General features: G+C 52.7%; 7 protein-coding genes across 7 annotated transcripts; 2 read left to right on the top strand and 5 right to left on the bottom strand.

Annotated features, from left to right (window-relative positions):
* Positions 1–117: 117 nt before the first annotated feature.
* On the bottom strand, positions 118–1,319 carry COCVIDRAFT_11946 (hypothetical protein; the record flags this gene model as incomplete). Its single annotated transcript, XM_014705962.1, has 2 exons — positions 118–1,148; positions 1,271–1,319. 2 exons carry the CDS (start codon positions 1,317–1,319, stop codon positions 118–120), a joined length of 1,080 nt encoding a protein of 359 aa, XP_014561448.1.
* Positions 1,320–2,131: 812 nt separating this feature from the next.
* Positions 2,132–2,588, top strand: COCVIDRAFT_11945 (hypothetical protein; the record flags this gene model as incomplete). Its single annotated transcript, XM_014705961.1, has 2 exons — positions 2,132–2,330; positions 2,437–2,588. The coding sequence occupies 2 exons, from the start codon at positions 2,132–2,134 to the stop codon at positions 2,586–2,588; spliced, it is 351 nt and encodes a 116-aa protein (XP_014561447.1).
* Positions 2,589–2,864: 276 nt separating this feature from the next.
* COCVIDRAFT_11944 (hypothetical protein) lies at positions 2,865–6,358 on the bottom strand (the record flags this gene model as incomplete). Its single annotated transcript, XM_014705960.1, has 2 exons — positions 2,865–2,946; positions 3,000–6,358. The coding sequence occupies 2 exons, from the start codon at positions 6,356–6,358 to the stop codon at positions 2,865–2,867; spliced, it is 3,441 nt and encodes a 1,146-aa protein (XP_014561446.1).
* An 810-nt stretch (positions 6,359–7,168) lies between these two features.
* On the top strand, positions 7,169–8,974 carry COCVIDRAFT_33544 (hypothetical protein; the record flags this gene model as incomplete). The annotated part of the gene is made up of 2 exons (XM_014706072.1): positions 7,169–7,436; positions 7,488–8,974. The coding sequence occupies 2 exons, from the start codon at positions 7,169–7,171 to the stop codon at positions 8,972–8,974; spliced, it is 1,755 nt and encodes a 584-aa protein (XP_014561558.1).
* A 1,047-nt stretch (positions 8,975–10,021) lies between these two features.
* Positions 10,022–12,019, bottom strand: COCVIDRAFT_11942 (hypothetical protein; the record flags this gene model as incomplete). Its single annotated transcript, XM_014705959.1, has 3 exons — positions 10,022–11,255; positions 11,561–11,880; positions 11,930–12,019. 3 exons carry the CDS (start codon positions 12,017–12,019, stop codon positions 10,022–10,024), a joined length of 1,644 nt encoding a protein of 547 aa, XP_014561445.1.
* A 471-nt stretch (positions 12,020–12,490) lies between these two features.
* Positions 12,491–13,639, bottom strand: COCVIDRAFT_86386 (hypothetical protein; the record flags this gene model as incomplete). The annotated part of the gene is made up of 2 exons (XM_014706071.1): positions 12,491–12,703; positions 12,770–13,639. The coding sequence occupies 2 exons, from the start codon at positions 13,637–13,639 to the stop codon at positions 12,491–12,493; spliced, it is 1,083 nt and encodes a 360-aa protein (XP_014561557.1).
* Positions 13,640–14,644: 1,005 nt separating this feature from the next.
* COCVIDRAFT_33542 (hypothetical protein) lies at positions 14,645–16,665 on the bottom strand (the record flags this gene model as incomplete). Its single annotated transcript, XM_014706070.1, has 2 exons — positions 14,645–16,500; positions 16,590–16,665. 2 exons carry the CDS (start codon positions 16,663–16,665, stop codon positions 14,645–14,647), a joined length of 1,932 nt encoding a protein of 643 aa, XP_014561556.1.
* Positions 16,666–16,982: the final 317 nt, after the last annotated feature.

The raw sequence follows: 16,982 nt of genomic DNA, 5'->3' as shown, positions 1-16,982 counted from the left end.
AGTTGTGAAAGAATTGCTACAGTATCAGACTCGAACAAACTGAGGTGTATCTATTTTCGCAAATCTAAATCGTCTAATTCTTGATGTGAAGGGGTATCTACACATAGACAGCGCCATCTATGCTATCTTCTCCACTGTCAATGTCCCTGGCGCCTCGCCTTCCAGCGCCACAAGCCCGCTTGACTCAATCTCCTTCTTCCACTTTGTAGACTCGTACCTCGCCGTAATCACAGTAAGCCTAAGCACTGGCTCCTCTTTCGATTCCTCGCCTGCTGGCAAGGCTACAGGTGTAAATGTCCAACGGCCAAACGCCCAGTTCAGAATATATCTCGCTCTTCCTTCTGGTATTTGCTGAGTGGATGCGGGTGTAGTGTCGGAAGACTTGGGTGGTGTAGAAGCATAAAGAATACCCTTTATCCGGTATACTTCGTCCTTTGTCGGATCTTGCAGGAACTTTGCCAACTTTGACGTATCCACGCTCCCTGCCCTGTCCTCGCTCTTGAGCGTCACAGTCAGAACCTCTACCTCACTCGAATGCCCGTGGTCGTGCTCATGCGTATGCGCTCCATCCTTTGTTTCCTCCGTAACGCCTGCAAGCCGCGCATCCAAGCCAAAGACGATATCCTTGTCCACCCAGCCCTTGCGACTCTTAGTCCTAGGAATCTGTGGCTCCACCTCGAGCGCCAGAATGGCGTCTTCCACATCTTCCAACCGTCTCTCGCTAACCAACTCGTGCTTGTTCAGCACGATGAGATCGGTGTACCGCGCCTGCATTTTCGCCGTAATACTCGTGTCTTCGTATCCCTTCCAATTCTCTACATCAATGACACTCATTACGCCGTCGAGCACATATTTGCCCGTCTCGCGGCTCAGCCGGTTGACCTCCATGGCTAGCGTGGCCGGGAAGGCAGACCCTGAAGTCTCGATTACAATGCGATCGGGTTCTACATCGCGGGCGAGCGTTTCGAGCGCATCCGACAATTGGCCTACGAGGTTGCAGCATATACAGCCGTTAAGCAGCTCTTGCACGCCAGAAATGGCTGCAGATGACGCGAGTGCAGTGTCTACCTTGACATCGCCATACTCATTCTTGAGGAGCGCGAACTTGTACGACGGGGGCAGCTGGGGGATAAGGTTTAAGATGAGGGCTACGTGGTGTTAGCAGGATGAAACCAAGAAACATGCGCACATGTATTCAACATCTGCGAGATTGCAGGGTAAAAGAAAGACTGATAAGCAAGGATAGTAAGTAAAGTGAGGTGCAACATACTCGTCTTTCCCGAGCCCAGAAACCCCGTGATGATGGTAATCGGTATCATCACGTCAAAGCTCCCCCAAGAAAAAGCTTGAGCCAGCAGCGGTTACGTTGTAGTAGTACGTAGAGAAGGAAACAAGTTTCAACCGGCCAAACAATGACGCTCTAGATCCAAGCCTCGTCCGCGCGCCTAGAAAAGAGACACACACAAAAAAAGTAAAGACTGGAAAATGATGAAATCCGATTCGAAAAGGCTTCCTCCCGCCCCGCACGTGTCAAACACACACGCACAACACTCACATCGCCCCCACCCCGAACTCTTTAGCGACGATAAAAAACGTGCTAGTTTGCAGCTCTGGCGCGGGGTCCTTAGGAATGACGTCGACCATGCAGCCCGCGCGGGGCAGTGCTAATCGCAACGGGGCAAAGTCACCGCTACACATCAAGGTACAAAGAGCGGTAGACCAGATTGACGAACGAGCCTATCAAACCATTGTTTTTTTGCTCGCTTTCAGCTGCTAGTAGTCGGAGAATGATGCAACTTCTTGGAATTCTTGTCCATCGATGATGGGGGCTTAGATCTTGGTTTTCTTTACCCCACCCCGCTCCGTTGTTGTTGCTTTGGTAGCTTGTGCTTGCTTCCTTCCCGCAGCCCGCAGCCCGTCCCACCCCCCCTTCTTAGGTTGGTTCCAACACCTTTTGTATAAATGCGTCTCTCTCCCTTCGCATATCATTCTTCTTCTCTCTATCTCTCTCTCTCTCTCCCCCACACTCAACAACTAAACAAGCTTTTTCCCTCTAATCAATCCTCTACTACCTACCTACCTCGCATCAAACCCTTAGTCTTCTTTCCAGAAAGAACACATCAATTTCATCATGGACTTCGTCAACAAACTCGCCGGCGGCCAGAGCCAGGGACAGGGCCAGTCCGTAAACGAGCAGGTCGTCAAGGACCAGAACGCAGGACAGCAATCATCAGGCTCAGGCGGCTTCCTCGGCGGCATTGGCAACAAGCTCAACGAGGCTGCTGGCGGCGGCAAGGCCAGCGAGAAGAACGAGGATTACCTTGACAAGGGTACGTTGTTGGTCTTTTGCTACTGCCTCTCCCTTCCCCTTCCCCTTCATCTTATCTTTCTGTAAAAGGATAGTGTGGGCATGAGTACTAACAGATACATGTATAGGTGTCGACCTTGTCCAGGAAAAGTTCCTCGGTCAGGGTCCTCAGGACAACGAGTCTGCGCTCGAGCAAGCAAAGGACGAGCAGATTAGCGACTTTATCCGCGGACAGTATAAGGGTGCTACCGGCAAGGACATGCCCTTCAAGGACAAATAAGCTCGTCGTAATGAAGAAAAGGTTGCGGGCGCTGGGTGCTACGACCTTGGGGAATGATGATACTGTTATGATAGTCATGAAATGAAATAACGATGATCTGTATCAACTGTCTACGCTGATGTTTGATGTTGTTCGATTTTCATGCGATTGATGCCGCAAGTAGTGTCTTTCTATTACTAAACACCTATGATCTACCGATACTGCATTATATGACGATTCATCTTGGTGCGCCAAACACAGAGCCCTCCACTACTATCATACATTTCCAAATTCGCTTTACAGCTGCCCAATGCCCTCGACAAGCTTGTCAAGCATTGCTTCCGAGTCGTCGTTCAGCAGCCCCTTCATCATGCGCGATCTATTCATCGTTAGTTCTCCTTTCTCCCCATCGTATCATCATCTTGCACTTACAGATTCGCCAGCTTGTGAGCCTCCATGCTCTGCTCCAACTCTGCGCTCTTCACCTCCGCAACATCAAGAACCTTGTCGGGTACTCTCGCCAACCGAGCAACATTAAGCCCATATGACCGATGACTAATACCTTCTGTTGCTTCGTACAAAAACACCACTTCCCTCCCGCCATTCTGTTCTTCAAACCGCATATGCACATTCTTCAGTTGGCTATCAGGAAATCGCGACGGAACCTTGGCGAGGTGCTGGTAGTGCGTGATGAATAGCGTTAGGGACTGCAAGTCACGAATGACGTAGTCGAGCACTGCTTCCGCTATGGCAACACCGTCGAAAGTCGAAGTGCCGCGACCAAGCTCGTCGAGGATAACCAGAGAGCGTGGGGTTGCGGATTTGAGGATGTCGGATGTTTCGTTGAGTTCGACCATGAATGTCGACTCACCTTTGAGCATGTTGTCGAATGCGCCCATGCGAGTGAACACTGCGTCTAGCATTCCTAGACGTGCCGCGCTGGCTGGCACATAAGACCCGATTTGTCCCATGATGGCGATTAAAGCGGCAGAGCGTACGAAAGAGGATTTTCCGCCCATGTTTGGACCTGTTACGAGAAGGGCACGGGTAGAGTCGTGCGATAATGAGAGATCATTTGGCACGTAGCTATCGAGAAGTAGCTGTTCGACCATTGGATGTCGACCGCCGGTGATGTTGATTTGAATGTCGTCTGTGAAGGTGGGCTTTACATAGCCTGGCTGGTTTGCTAGGGTAGCGAGAGACAGAAGAGCGTCAAGCGTAGCCAAAGAAGCTATGCAGTCTCGCAATTGCTGGTACTTGGATGAGATTTCCTCCAATAGACGCATGTAAGCTCGGTCGCACGCGGCGGCAAGTGACTCTTTGTACTGATCCCGCTCTTGGAGCATACGCTTAACTTCTGGAGTGTGGAAGCGAAGAATAGCCTTGGTGGCTGATATTTGCTGCCATGATGCAGGGACTTTCTTCTCCTCGGGTGATTTCCTCTTGACTTCAATCAGATACTCAATGCCCGCAACGGTGACATAGTCCACCTTACTCTTCCCAAGCTTTGCTGCTGCCTCTTTGCGGTGTGTGTTGAGGTCATCTTCTACTGACGCAATGCTGAGCTTCAGATCGTTGATGTCCTCCGCCTCATGCTCCTCTCGAAAGAATGAATACTTGTCGTCATCTTTGGCGGCACTCGCGTTGATCTTGTCAAGGAAGCCATTCAAGTCCTCGTATATTTTTGGAACGTTTGAGACAGCTTCACTCAACAGTGTTGACGAGAAGCCACTTTGCTCAGGCGTCTGAGCAGACAAGTATTGGCTTGATATTTCTTGAAGCGCCTGCAGAGCCGATAACAGCTCAGGCCTTGTACATTTCTTGTAGTATATTCGTATGAGAACTTTTTCGAGATCGGTTTTGATTTTTCCCAATACAAACTTCAACTTGTCCACCGGTATGGTGTGCTCGCCTTCCTTGAGCTCCTCAACAGCTGCAATACGCTCTTCCAGCTTGACTTTATCAATCAATGGTCGACCAACCCACTTCCTGAGCAGCCGTTGTCCGAAGCGAGTCTTTGTTCGATTCATGGTCCAGAACAAACTGCCTTTTGACGTGAAGTCTGTCTGGTTTTGGTAGATCTCCAGACTGGACAATGTGTTTCCGTTGAGCAGCATGTATGATCGTGCGCTGAAGGGTTGAAAGTACTTGGTAAGGTCGAAGACATGTTCCAGTCCGTACTCGCTGAGGTATGTGATCATGGCAGACAGACATATAGTAACATGCTCTGATAGTTGATGCACCTTGTCTAGGACCGCACCTTGTTTTGCCGAATCAGCATCTGTACTGGACTTCATTTTGCCTGCATAGAAGTTCGAGATGTGACTGTATGCTTGTGCAGCCATTGTCTTGGGCTTCTCAACCCTCTCCACTCGTGACCTATCTCCAAATACGTTGGTCTTGCTGGCTGAGAGGTGCTCTATCAGCTTGTTGGTAGCCTTGGACAGATCGCCAACCACCAGAAATTCAGCTGGCGCAATGTGGAGCAAGCGCGTCTCGATCTCGCTACGCATGAAGCCGTCCTCAAAGTCGTCGTAGATGATATCGCCTGTTGCCGGTTGTACGGCCACCAGTCCGACCTGGACCTTCTCGTCTGTACCCCAACCCTTGGCATTGCTCTCAGTGATGCAAAGCAGATATCCAGTCGACTGTGCACTGGCACCTGAGCCTTCAGTTGGTGTTTCCAGGCCTTCTACATCATCCACATATGTGCCTTTGGTGTAGAGATTTGTGAGTTTTCGGACAAATGGTGCGTTCCTGTTGTTGCCAGCCGCCTTGAGCGCTGCAGTTTCGACCTGGCGCACCACACCCACTTTGTGGTTCGCTTGTACAAGACGTTTGACGTGGACTTGCAGGCGATGAGTAGGGAAACTCGCAGACGCAAATTTATCCAGGTGTGCCTCAGAAGGATGCTCGTCGTAGCGAAACTTTCCTGGTATGCAGACGATGCCTAGCTCCTTGGATGCGATTCTTGCGTCTTCACCAAAGAACTTGTACTTGTATCCGACCTCCATGACGATGATAGTGTCCAGATGCTTGCGCTTGATATCGAGATATTGGATTTCCATAGGCGTCAACTTGCTGGCCTTTTTCGTGGCGACGGCCTTTTTGCCTTTCACAGGCTTTGGTGGGGGCTCTTCTTCGTCATCTTCGTCGCCCTCGCCTTCTTCCTCGTTGACATTGTCCTCAGAGATGATCTTGTTCCGCCTTCGCAGTTCGGCAAAGCTATCAGGACGACCCAGCTTCTTTACAAACTTCTCATGTAGTCTCTCCTTTTGCTTCTGGGCAGCGGCAGCATCTTCCTCGTCGCCATCGTCATCGTTGTCTGATTTGTTCTCGTCTTGAATCGCCGGTGATGAGGAGAACAGAAACTTGGAGGTTCTATCGGTGATCTTGGGGGGCTTCGATATACCCGAGGTAGTGGCGGATGTGTGCGTAGGTGATTGTTGCGCAGAGACGTTTTTGGTAAAGCGAACGCGTTTGGAAGGCGAGGACCGACCTGAGTCTTGGGGTTTATCATCGTCATGTACTGCGCGCTTACGGAGGGTAAGAGGTGTCTTTATTGGAAGACCATCTTCTTCGTCATCGTCACTATCGTCCTTCTGGGTCGTGCCGTTTGTGGCAGGCGGAGACTTTGTTCTTGGTGGAGATGCGGGAGTGGCAGCGGGAGCGGGAGCGGCAGGAGTGGCAGTAGCAGCGGCTTTGGGGGGTTGCGCTGGCTTGCGCGTGAAGAAGCTCGATATTGTCGGCTGGGTGCTCTTCTGGGACGATTGACTGCTTTTCGGCGCCATTGGACCGTTTGTGGGTTGTAGGAAGCAGATGGTCGGTGTGCAGGTGGAGAAAGCCGGCGACGCGTAACGAGCATGGCGACTCGCGCCTTGCGACCTGGTTACATCACGGTGTCACGTTTCTGGGGTTTTTAACCGTGCTTGTGCTTGGGCCTTGTACCCCACACAGAGATAAGGACGCCGGATAATGGGCAACGACTGAATCGTCGGGCTATTTCTCCAGGACCCTTTTGTCTTGGCCGCTCCTGCTCTTTACATGCGTTATGCAGCCTTTGGACGTAGGCTGTCGAACCTTAAGACAGAGTTTGACAGATTGACTTGTGGAAAAAAAAAGAGGCTTCTATGATTACCTGATAAGCAGCGAGGGGACCCATGATATATGACTGTCATCACCGCAGAACCATATCGCTCTAGTTCGGTTCACGATCTTCTTCAATGGTCCTCCCTCAACACTTCTTGCGTTATTTTTCGCCCAGATCACGACCAGTGTCTAAGCCTCCAAGTACCGCAGACGGCCCGGCTTTAAGATCCTATCTCTTCACCCTTCAGCACTATCATCAGAATTTTCTTCACCATGTCCGTAGTAATGCCTAGAACCCCGTAAACTTCTCATGCCAGCTTCCGCTTTGCGTAGCTGGCGCTAAGCACTTTCAGTAACTGCCTTGGCTATCTGTGGTAGGGGCCAGCATCCTCCGCTGTCGGCATGTGTGCTATAAAGAGGTACTGACGACTCCTCGCATGCCATCATCACGCCGACCTCACAGGCTTCTTTCTCCCCCGTCCGTTTGGTAACAGCATCGTGCTGTCTGCAGTATGGCGCCATCTTTGCTTGTCAAGCCCTTGATTGGGCTTTTGATGCTGCAGAGCGCATTGGCTACTCCAGTCAAAAGGCATGTTTCCTTTTACAAAGAGGAGGACCCTTACGGGTTCCGAACTCATGAGCCGCGGCTTGGTGCTGTAGCTTCATCTACCGCGATTTGCAGCCGCATCGGAACCGACCTGTTGAAGGCGGGCGGCAATGCGGCAGACGCCATGGTCGGTACCGTGGCATGCGTAGGCGTTGTGGCCATGTACCACTCTGGTAATTCCACCTCCCAAAGTGCTTCCTATAAGAGTTACTAACAGATAGTAGGAATTGCTGGGGGAGGCTTTATGCTTGTCCGTTCACCAAACGGCACATATGAGTTTATTGACTTCCGCGAGACAGCTCCAGCCGCTGCCTTCGAGGACATGTACAAGAACAATGAGATAGCTAGTGAGAGGGGCGGTCTTGCATCTGGCGTTCCAGGTGAACTTCGTGGGCTGCAGTATCTTCATGAAAAGTACGGCCGCCTCCCATGGAAAACCGTCATCAAGCCAGCCGTCAAGGTCGCTGAAAAAGGCTGGAAGGTCAATGAAGATCTTGTTCGGTACATGGCTTCTGCTTCAAACAACGGAAAGGACAACTTCTTCGTTAACGACAAGGAGTTTGCGATTGATTTTGCTCCCAAAGGCCGTCTTCTCCAGCTCAACGAGACCATCACGCGAAAGCGCTATGCCAAAACGCTCTCAATCATTGCAGAGCAGGGCCCTGACGCATTCTACAAAGGACCGTTGGCAGAAGCCACGATCCGCGCTCTCCAAGCCTCCAATGGCACCATGACGCTCGAAGACCTAGCAAACTACACCGTGGCCATCCGCAAGCCCTCGGCCATCACCTACGGAAACTACAAACTCACGGCCTGCAGCGCACCCTCAGGCGGCAACGTCGCCCTCGCCGCCCTCAAATTCATGGAAGGCTACTCGGGCGTTGGCGACCCCCTCAACGCAAACCTAACCACGCACCGTCTCGACGAAAGTATGCGCTTCGCCTACGGCATGCGCTCAGAGCTCGGCGACCCATCCTTCGTCAAAGGCCTAGACACATTCCAGCAGCAAATGCTCTCCAACGCCACAGCCGCCGAAGTCCGCAGCAAGATCATCGACGACAAAACCTTCCCGGTAGCCTACTACAACCCATCTGGCCTCGAATCCCTCGAAACACCCGGAACAAGCCACGTCGTCGCTGCCGACGCAAGCGGCCTCGCAATCTCCCTCACCACAACCGTCAACCTCCTCTTCGGCAGCAAACTCATGGTCCCGGAAACCGGCGTCATCATGAACAACGAAATGAACGACTTCAGCATCCCAAACACCACAAACGCCTTTGGCTACATCCCCAGCCCCGCAAACTTTATTCGCCCCGGAAAACGCCCTTTATCCTCCATCGCACCAGTCATAGTCGAGCACCTCAACCTCGCAAACGTAACAAACGCTTTCTACATCGCCATCGGTGCGGCGGGCGGTTCGCGTATCATCACTGCCACAATCCAGAATATCATTCACATGCTTAGTGGTAATATGACGACGGCCGAGGCGCTGGCACAACCCAGGTTCCACGACCAACTTGTGCCGGCCCAGGTGAGCTTCGAGTATGCGTTTGATAATGCTACCACGGCGTATCTGCAGCAGATTGGCGCTAATGTGACGTGGATGGCGCCTGGCAGCAGTAGTGCGCAGGGTCTGAGGTTGTTGCCGAATGGCACGTTTGAGGCGGCGAGTGAGCCTAGGCAGAAGAATAGTGGTGGTTTTGCCGTTTAGATGAAACAAAAAAGTCATGTTTGATATTGATGCCAATGATGGAGCTGTTGGATAGGTTAAGGAGTCTTTGGGATGAACGATTCCCCATGTACATAGATACCGCGCTTAACCTCAATGAACTATACGAGTCAAAGTAAACTCATTACTACTACTTCATAACCAAACTTCACGTATGCAAAACACTGCTTAGAATCGTATGAACAACTGCGTTGTGTTTCATCTGGTGCGTATATTGCACTCGTGCTTCTCTCTATTAGAGTAGCCCATCATCTACTTTGGACAAGAGACTACAAAGTGGGAGGCGAGAAGAAAAAAGGGAATAACGCTTTTTGTAAGCCCCGTCAAACGTGTATCCATCATGTCGGATCACGCCAAAGAAAACGCCGAGAATGTACACTGCAAAACAAACCAGAACAGGGATCGACCCAAGTACAAGAGCTGCTGTACCTATCAGCTCAGTCGATCACCCGTCTGCAGAGACGAAGCAAAGATGACTGCCTTCAATCGTAAGCCATGCCATGGATCATGGGAGGCCTCGCTATCGTCGGACGCAACTGATCAAGAGTTACCTTCGGGCGAAGCGGCTGGGTCTATTAACTCTCATGGGCAGGGCGTAGGGGAAAGCACACCTCATCTGCGTAAACATAGTCAGTAACAATCCGAAACAAATACAAGACATCAATACATACCAAAATCCCGTCGCACACCTAGAAACGACTTCGGTGATTAGGTTTTGCTGGCGTAAGGGGGAGAGCGGTGGAGGGCTCCTCGATCTGTTTCGCACTGTATCAAACGCCAAATGTTAGCAAGCACAATGAAATAATAAGAAGTTGGTGCATTACGTTTGGCTGGCAGTCATGCAAATGCAAAAAAAAAGACGGTATACGGTAAAAACTAGTCAAAAAAAGGGACAGGGGATGCTAGGGTAAGACAATAGAAAGCCTCCAAACTGAAGCTTGACGTAACGTGGCTCTGCGGACGATGCCTAGCGCAAGTCTATTTGCGCTGGCGTTTGCTTGCTGCAATGTGAGGCTCGTCTGTTCGTTTCTAATGGGCAGGAGTTTGGGAGTGGGCTCTTTGAACAGATGATACATACCCGTTTACTTCTTTATCCAGCTGCATGTACTCTTCGACTGCATTCTTGCCGCCCCGATTCAGGAGATAGGCCATGTAATAGTGTGACAACTCTTTCGATGTCTCAGCAGAGAAGCGACCTTTGGTGCGCATCAGCTCGTGAGCCGCCTTGATCCGAGCATGCGCCGCTTCTTGGCTGGGAGAAGGCTGTGCAATTTCGAATTCCAAGTACTTCATCCAGAACTCACGCGAGTCTAGGAATCGCTCATGCTTGTCCTTGAAGACTTGACGAGCTTCGCTGATGCTGCTCTTGCACTGCCAGAGAATACGTGCTTGCTCAGCTGCGAGTATGCCGCCAATCTGGTTATTGGAACGGTCAATGTACTGCTCTAGAAGGCGGACAGCCGCGTCATTGCCTTCGTGCCGTCGCTCTAGACCTGCAAGGGAGATGAGAGTCTCGGTGTGCTCTGGTGCCTCCTCGAGCATAGCCAGGTAGATATCACGAGCGACAGATGTTCGACCGAGTTTCTCTTCGAAACGAGCCCAGTTGAGGCGTATGGCGGGGGCTGAGATGGGCACAAAAATACAGCTGGCTCGCATGTAGATGATCCTTGCATTCTCCTCTTTGCCCTGGGCAAACATCCAGCGGGCATATCGCAGCCAGAATTCGTCGTACAAAGCACATGCGACCAAGCAGCGCTCATACAGGAACGCGATACGCTCAAAGTCACCCTGCTTCTCTTCGTAATCTAGATACTTGCGCCAATTCTCAAGCTCGGACTCTTCGAGCTCGGTGACGTGGAAGTAGGCCCTCTTGATGGCATGCTCATAGGTCCAGCGGTTGGTAACATCCTGCTGTGTCTTTGAGTACGAGCCGTAGTACCATTCAGTTATCTTGGCGCGCAGCTGCCGCTCAATCTCAAGCGCTGGCTTGTCAGGTTGTCCCTGATTCTCGAGCTGAACCGCGGCTTTCAGCTTTTCGAGTGTTCCGGGACTGGCCAACTCTTCTACTGGACGGTTGGAGAGAAGGACGGAGAATTTCTCATAGTACCGAGAAAACTGGTAGATGGGTATGTGCAAAACACGGCTGTAGATTTTGGTAACATTGGCTGGCTCTTGGATACGCTCCTCGAATTCGATATACTTGTCCCAGAATGGGTGGCTCTGGAAATCCAGACCGACAAAGTGAGCACCTCGCTCGAATAGCCTGCTGAGTTAGCATTGAAAGATCTGAATAAGGAGAGTACGACGAGGAGAGAATGAAAGGGGACGATCTTGAAAAGTAACTTAGTGTGCCAACAAAAGGATGGTAAGGCTATCGAACTTCGTCCTTCCAGGGTCTTGGGCAACTCTTTCGCGGGGGCAGAGTGTGAACGGGGTGGAGAGGGGAGGGCAACGGGATGATGGGACATGTAAACATGTAGCGCCCGAGCGCGCCCGAGCCCACCGCTGGCTACGGCGATTTGAGCCTCGGAATCGGGAGGAGGGAAGCGGGGCAAAGACAGGACTCACTCTCGGATAATGTCGTTGTCGTGCGACGTATCCATCTTGAAGCTGCAGTAGTTGGCCCACAAGTCTACTGAAGTAGTGATGCACGAGACACCACGCTCATATACCATCTCGGCAGTTTCTGTACCGCCAATCGAGAACTCGAGGTCGGCATACTTCTTCCAGTAACCGAAGAACAGCGGAAACTTGGTAAGAAAGCAATCGTAGACGTTGCGGACAAGCTCGATGGTCGAGGGACTGGAGTTGCGGGTGACGCCGCCTTCAAGCTCGGAGGCGCGAGTGACGAGTGCTTCCCATTTGTCGAAATCATCTTCACTCTCCACCTATATGTGCTATTAGCCAAGGTCTGTAGCGAGGCAATGGGACACTCACCACAGCGCTGAGGAGCTTGTTGATTTCACCTGCAGCCTCTTCCCCGGTGTAGTGCACCTGGGCAATGCTGCCGCGCCCAGTGGCCAACATGATGGCGCGTCTCGGGCTCCGTGCAGAAGACTGTGTGTACGAGTTAGTTGTGGTATTTATGCGACTGCGTGCAACAGCGTGGTGGTGATGCGGCGACGACGACGACGGCGGCGAGAGGTTCGTGTGTGGTTGTCGAGAGGTTTGCGAGAGGTTTGCGACAGTCGTACCGTAGAAGCCGCGCTCGAGTTCGCGTCGGCGAATCCACTTTCGTCAGCGCCGAAGCTTGCAGGCGCCAAGCCTAGCGTTTGCCCAAACCAAACGGCAGCCTGGTGGGCAACCAATAGCAAGAGGGCAACGCGGCTGCAACTATGGATTTTATTCATCGTGTATTCACCTATCTAGGATCTTACAAAATAGCCAACAAGGCCGCCAAGGTATCACGCCAAACAAGAGGGCTACGGGTGCCTCTCCATTCAAGACAGAATTCCAGACCCCAAGACTCCGGCACAACAGTAGAATCCATCCATGTGCTCACGCAGCACTCTCTTCTTTCAAAAAAGGTGCCGTGTCACTGGCTGAAAACGAGAAGGGACTCTTGCCTACTTCCGGGCTCCGTGGGCTGATAGGCAACGCGAAGAGTCCATCGTCCTTATCGTCGTCGTCTGCAGACCCCAGTGGACCTCGAGATTGAAAAATGGGCGCTGGGCCAGACAAGGCGTTTAACGAGCCCATGCCAGCACTCTGCTGTTCTGTGATAAACTGTGGAGGTGCCTGTGCTGCGATTCTCCGAGGTGGATCTATTGGCTGAACCTGAGGTGGTTGCGGTGGCTTTGCCGCAAGGCTAGCTGGATTTGCGCCCTTGAAGACCGCAAAAGAACTAATGGCAATGTCTGAAGATTCGGGCGATAGGGGGTTGGAGAAGCCCGGCGTGCTATTGCTGGGTGAGAGGTCCTTTTCACTCGTGCCTAGTCGCAGTCCTGCCAGCTTGTCCATGAGGCGGCCCCCGCCAGGAGACCGTGGGCTAGAGGGCGCCTTCATCGGTGCCAGCACGGGCTCGCCAAGTGAGATACTTAGGCCTGCGGGTTTGGCATTGACTCCGAATGTTGACTCAATCCATTCCTTCTCTTGCACGGCCATGAGCAGGCCGACGCCCTCGACGTTTGTACGTGACTCTGCTTCAATCTCCTTCTGTAGCACCTGCAGCCTTTTCTTTGCCCAAATGGTGTGCAGGACACCCTTCTTGCCCGCTGCCCGCGCCGACGCCCCTAGCTCTGGCGGAAACAATGCCGGAAGGGGATTTGTATGCCAGACAACAGGAGCCCTGGTACCGTCTTGCGGTCGTAGCGTGAGTGTAACACTGGTGGGTACCGCGACGCCCGGGGGTAGCAGAAAGTACATGCGATGCACGTCGTTGGCCGACTGGTCGTTGGCGGGCAGGACCCGTGTGCTGCCATCCCATGAGATGTGCCAGTCTCCCCGCACTCCCCGCGTTGTGTCGTCGTCCTCCCACTCGACCATTAGGATCTTGGTGCCCGTGGTGGCATTTGCGTGGCCCGCCTCGTACTCGTAGCGGGCAAGCGCATTTGCGCTGGAGATGCTCGGCGACTCAACCTCGTCCTTGGTCAGCTGTCGCGTGGTGGTGTCGACGGAAGTAAACGGAACCGTGGCCGGAGACGCCATTGGGAACAGGTCGAGTGTAGATGTCGTGGAGCGCGATAGTTACGTGCGGGACGATGCGTCTACCGGCGTGTATACAAGTGGGTGGGGGTGGTATACGGGTCTAGGTGGTAATAACGGCGACGGCAAAATGACAATCATCCAAAGGCCCGTGTTCGACGTCGAGGGCAATGCAACACACAGTCGACGGCAGGCTAGACACACCCGCCACGACCTTGCTCTGGCTGGGATGGCAGTCTGGCGATGTCTCGCTGACTGTCTGATGCTGGCCGTACGCGTTAGCCTGCAGCTTCGCAGTCCGGCCGATGTTCGTACACTAATTTTAGACGTCGACGCCGGCCACTTCTCCACGGCTCCTAGCCACGGGAACCAGCGACTGCCGCGCCACATGCGGAGAGCTGCGTGCTACTCTTGTCAGCCAATCACGTGTGCATATGCATCATTGAGGCACGGCGCTGCCTGAGCGTATCGCTCGTTTCAACTTCATTTCCTCTCCTATGGGCCTCACTCTAGAGCCCCGTTGCTACACTACTATCCATGTATCTACCTACATATACATGCGCCGGCCGCTGGGGTGCTGCGCTAGCTTCCCCCACGCAGCCTTTGGCCCCTCCATGTTCTCTTCCTCACCCTCCCTCACCCCCTTCCCTTCTCCGTTCCCCCCTTTCCATGTACGGTTTCTCGGGGAGGCAACCAGACCACACCGAATCCAGCCGTGATCTCGTTAATAGTTGAAAAAAAAATAGAAACACCCTTTCCTCCTAACGACATCCAGTCGATGCTACTGCGCCGTGTGAATGCTGCCTTTGCTCCTTAGAGCCATTGGTATCCAAAATTACAAAAGTGGGTATCGTGTAGAATAAAATATATGCAAAGAAACAAGCAAATCGCTTTGGTAAAAGTTGCTGCAAGAAGAGCCAGGGCCCGGACGAGAAGAGAATGTAAGTTGGCAAAAAGGGGGGACACACACACAAGACCAGGATGCATACCAGCAGAAGAAGCGACCGCTCAGATGAGCAAAAAGTCCCAGTTCTTCTGTCGCATCATGTCCCGCCAGTGAACACTCTGTGTGTTGCCCTTTGCCAGGTTGTCGTCGTTGGCCTTCCACACTTCGTGGAGAAGATTTTTGACTCTTCCGTACGATCCAAAGTTTGCCGCCTCGCCCAGCATGGCAGAGCGATCAGCAAACATTTTGCGGAATCCAGACTGTGGCACCGAGATGGAGCCAGCGACCAAAAGTGGCCAAATCAGAGAACGGTCAAAGCCGTCAGGGCCAGCGGGGATATACTCCATGGCCTTGCAGAGAGCACTCACCAGGTTGACAAAGGTGGGTGATGTGCGGTCAAAGTCAGGCACTAGGCTGCAAAGGTAGATGCGGGCGGCTAGACGGTACACTGCAGTCATGTTGCGGCGAAGCTGCCGTGGGAGAATCTCACCAGTAGACGAGTAGGCGCTGTTGAGCGAACCCTGGGGCGGCTCGGTCAAGCTAATCTGCTCGCCAAGGAGCTTGATGTGAGCGCAAAGCTGCACGATATCCATGTTCTCATTCTTGAGCGCTTCGAGGCAGGCGATTTCCGAAATGAGATACATGATGCGGTCTTCGCATCCCATGAGTTCTGCAAGGCCGGAAGATGCATCTGCAATAAGCTTCTCCCGGTAAGTGTCAGCGAATGATGGCGTCCTGCCCAGCATCGTAGCGCCGAGGATGTCGATCCAGGACGCCAGTGTCATGTTGAAGGGTGGCTGAGCGTGTGCCTGGCCGTTCAGTGCAATCATCTGTGCAGGAAGCTCCAGCCTGTGAACAAGGTTCTGGACGGCTTCAAAGTGGCCATGCCATGGGATGTCCATCAGACCGTCGTTGAATCGACCGACTGAGCACTGGAAAAAGATCATGCCGAGCGCAGCCTCGAGGGTCTGGCCGTGGTTGCTGTCACTGTAGAGCGCAGCGGTGAGCTGCTGGACGGTCTCGCCGCGGTGTCGCTGAATGTCTAGGTCAATCTGCTCTCCAGTGAGCCCCTGAGTGGTCTTCATGTGTAGTGCGGATATGCTCATGCAGCAGTGTAGATATGCCTTGTTGGTCTCGAGTGCTGGGATGATGACATCGCGCTGCGCTGCGCCAGGTTGGTTGGTTTCCAGGACAGGAAAGGCAGAGGGCATGATGTTCTCCAAAAAGTGGCTGAGCAGGTGGCGGTCGCAATCATCCACTTGAATGGATGGCTGGTGTGATGGACTGAAAGTGCCATATGTGTTGTAGTCAAAGATGGGGAACTCAAGGGGCTCCTCTGTAAACGATTCGCGGCGCTCAAAGTAGTCTTGTTGAATCCAGTTGTCTGAGGGGTATGCTGGAGGTGTTTGGTAGTGGCTGTAGGAGGAGATGGTAGAATCGCGTCGAGTTGGGATGTCGTTGATGAACATCTGGCTCTCGGTCTTGATGTCAATGTCGTATGGGACATAGTGTCCTGGGTGGGCGAAGCTGGGGGGGAAGCTGGGTGGAGGCATTGTGGAGTTGTAGAAGTCGATTGTGGTAGGGGCTGGGTTGAAGTTGTAGTCGAGCGAGTTCTGCGAATCGACAGAAGGCGCTCTTGTGCAGCTGACACCGTCTGAGAATGTGTCGGCAGTCTGCATGGAGTGGCAGAGGCTTGGTGGAGTGTTTGTGCCCATAGCAGCGCCCTGTGCAGTCTTCTCATTGAGCTTTGTGCGCTTGATGATGTTTTTGATGAGTTCTTTCTGGCTGCGCCTCTGCTCGTTGTTGCTCCACCACATGGGCCTCTTATATTCACACTTGAGACCAAGGTGTTTACAGGCGCGACAGGATGGTTTTCCTTCGTCGCACTTCTTGCGTCGCAGGCGGCATGTGAAGCACCCTGCACAAGATCCGTTAGCCAGCCTGTTCAAGTCCATGCGCGGGATCCCTGCATAGGAAAAAAAACAAAAGGCAGAGGGTATATGTTACCTGTTCGTGAGCGACGGTGCATTTTTGCAGCGGCTTGCTTTGCTGCGTTAGCAGCAGCAGTGGTAGCGCCTACCATGGTTGTGGAGTGTTTGGTAGTAGATGTGGGAGCGGACGAGGAGGACATGGACGCTCGAGGTACCCAGAGCGGTGGTATATGAGGCAAGCCAGTTAAACGATGCGGCAATAACGACTAAGGCACGACGGGACGATTCGTAAGGGACAGGATGGCAGGGCTCGACCGGGCTGCTCGTAATTAAAGATGGGCATTCAAAGCTCGACCAGCGGGCTTGATGTGAAGGAAGGAGCGGAACCAAATTATGCGGACTACCTATTTGCGTGGAGGGTTATTAGTGAGCGACAAGTACCTTATATCTGCCAGGAACGGCACAATGG

The sequence above is a fragment of the Bipolaris victoriae genome (assembly GCF_000527765.1).
Source record: "Bipolaris victoriae FI3 unplaced genomic scaffold scaffold_5, whole genome shotgun sequence".
Taxonomy (NCBI): domain Eukaryota; kingdom Fungi; phylum Ascomycota; class Dothideomycetes; order Pleosporales; family Pleosporaceae; genus Bipolaris; species Bipolaris victoriae.
This window is presented reverse-complemented; position numbering and strand designations above follow the sequence as displayed.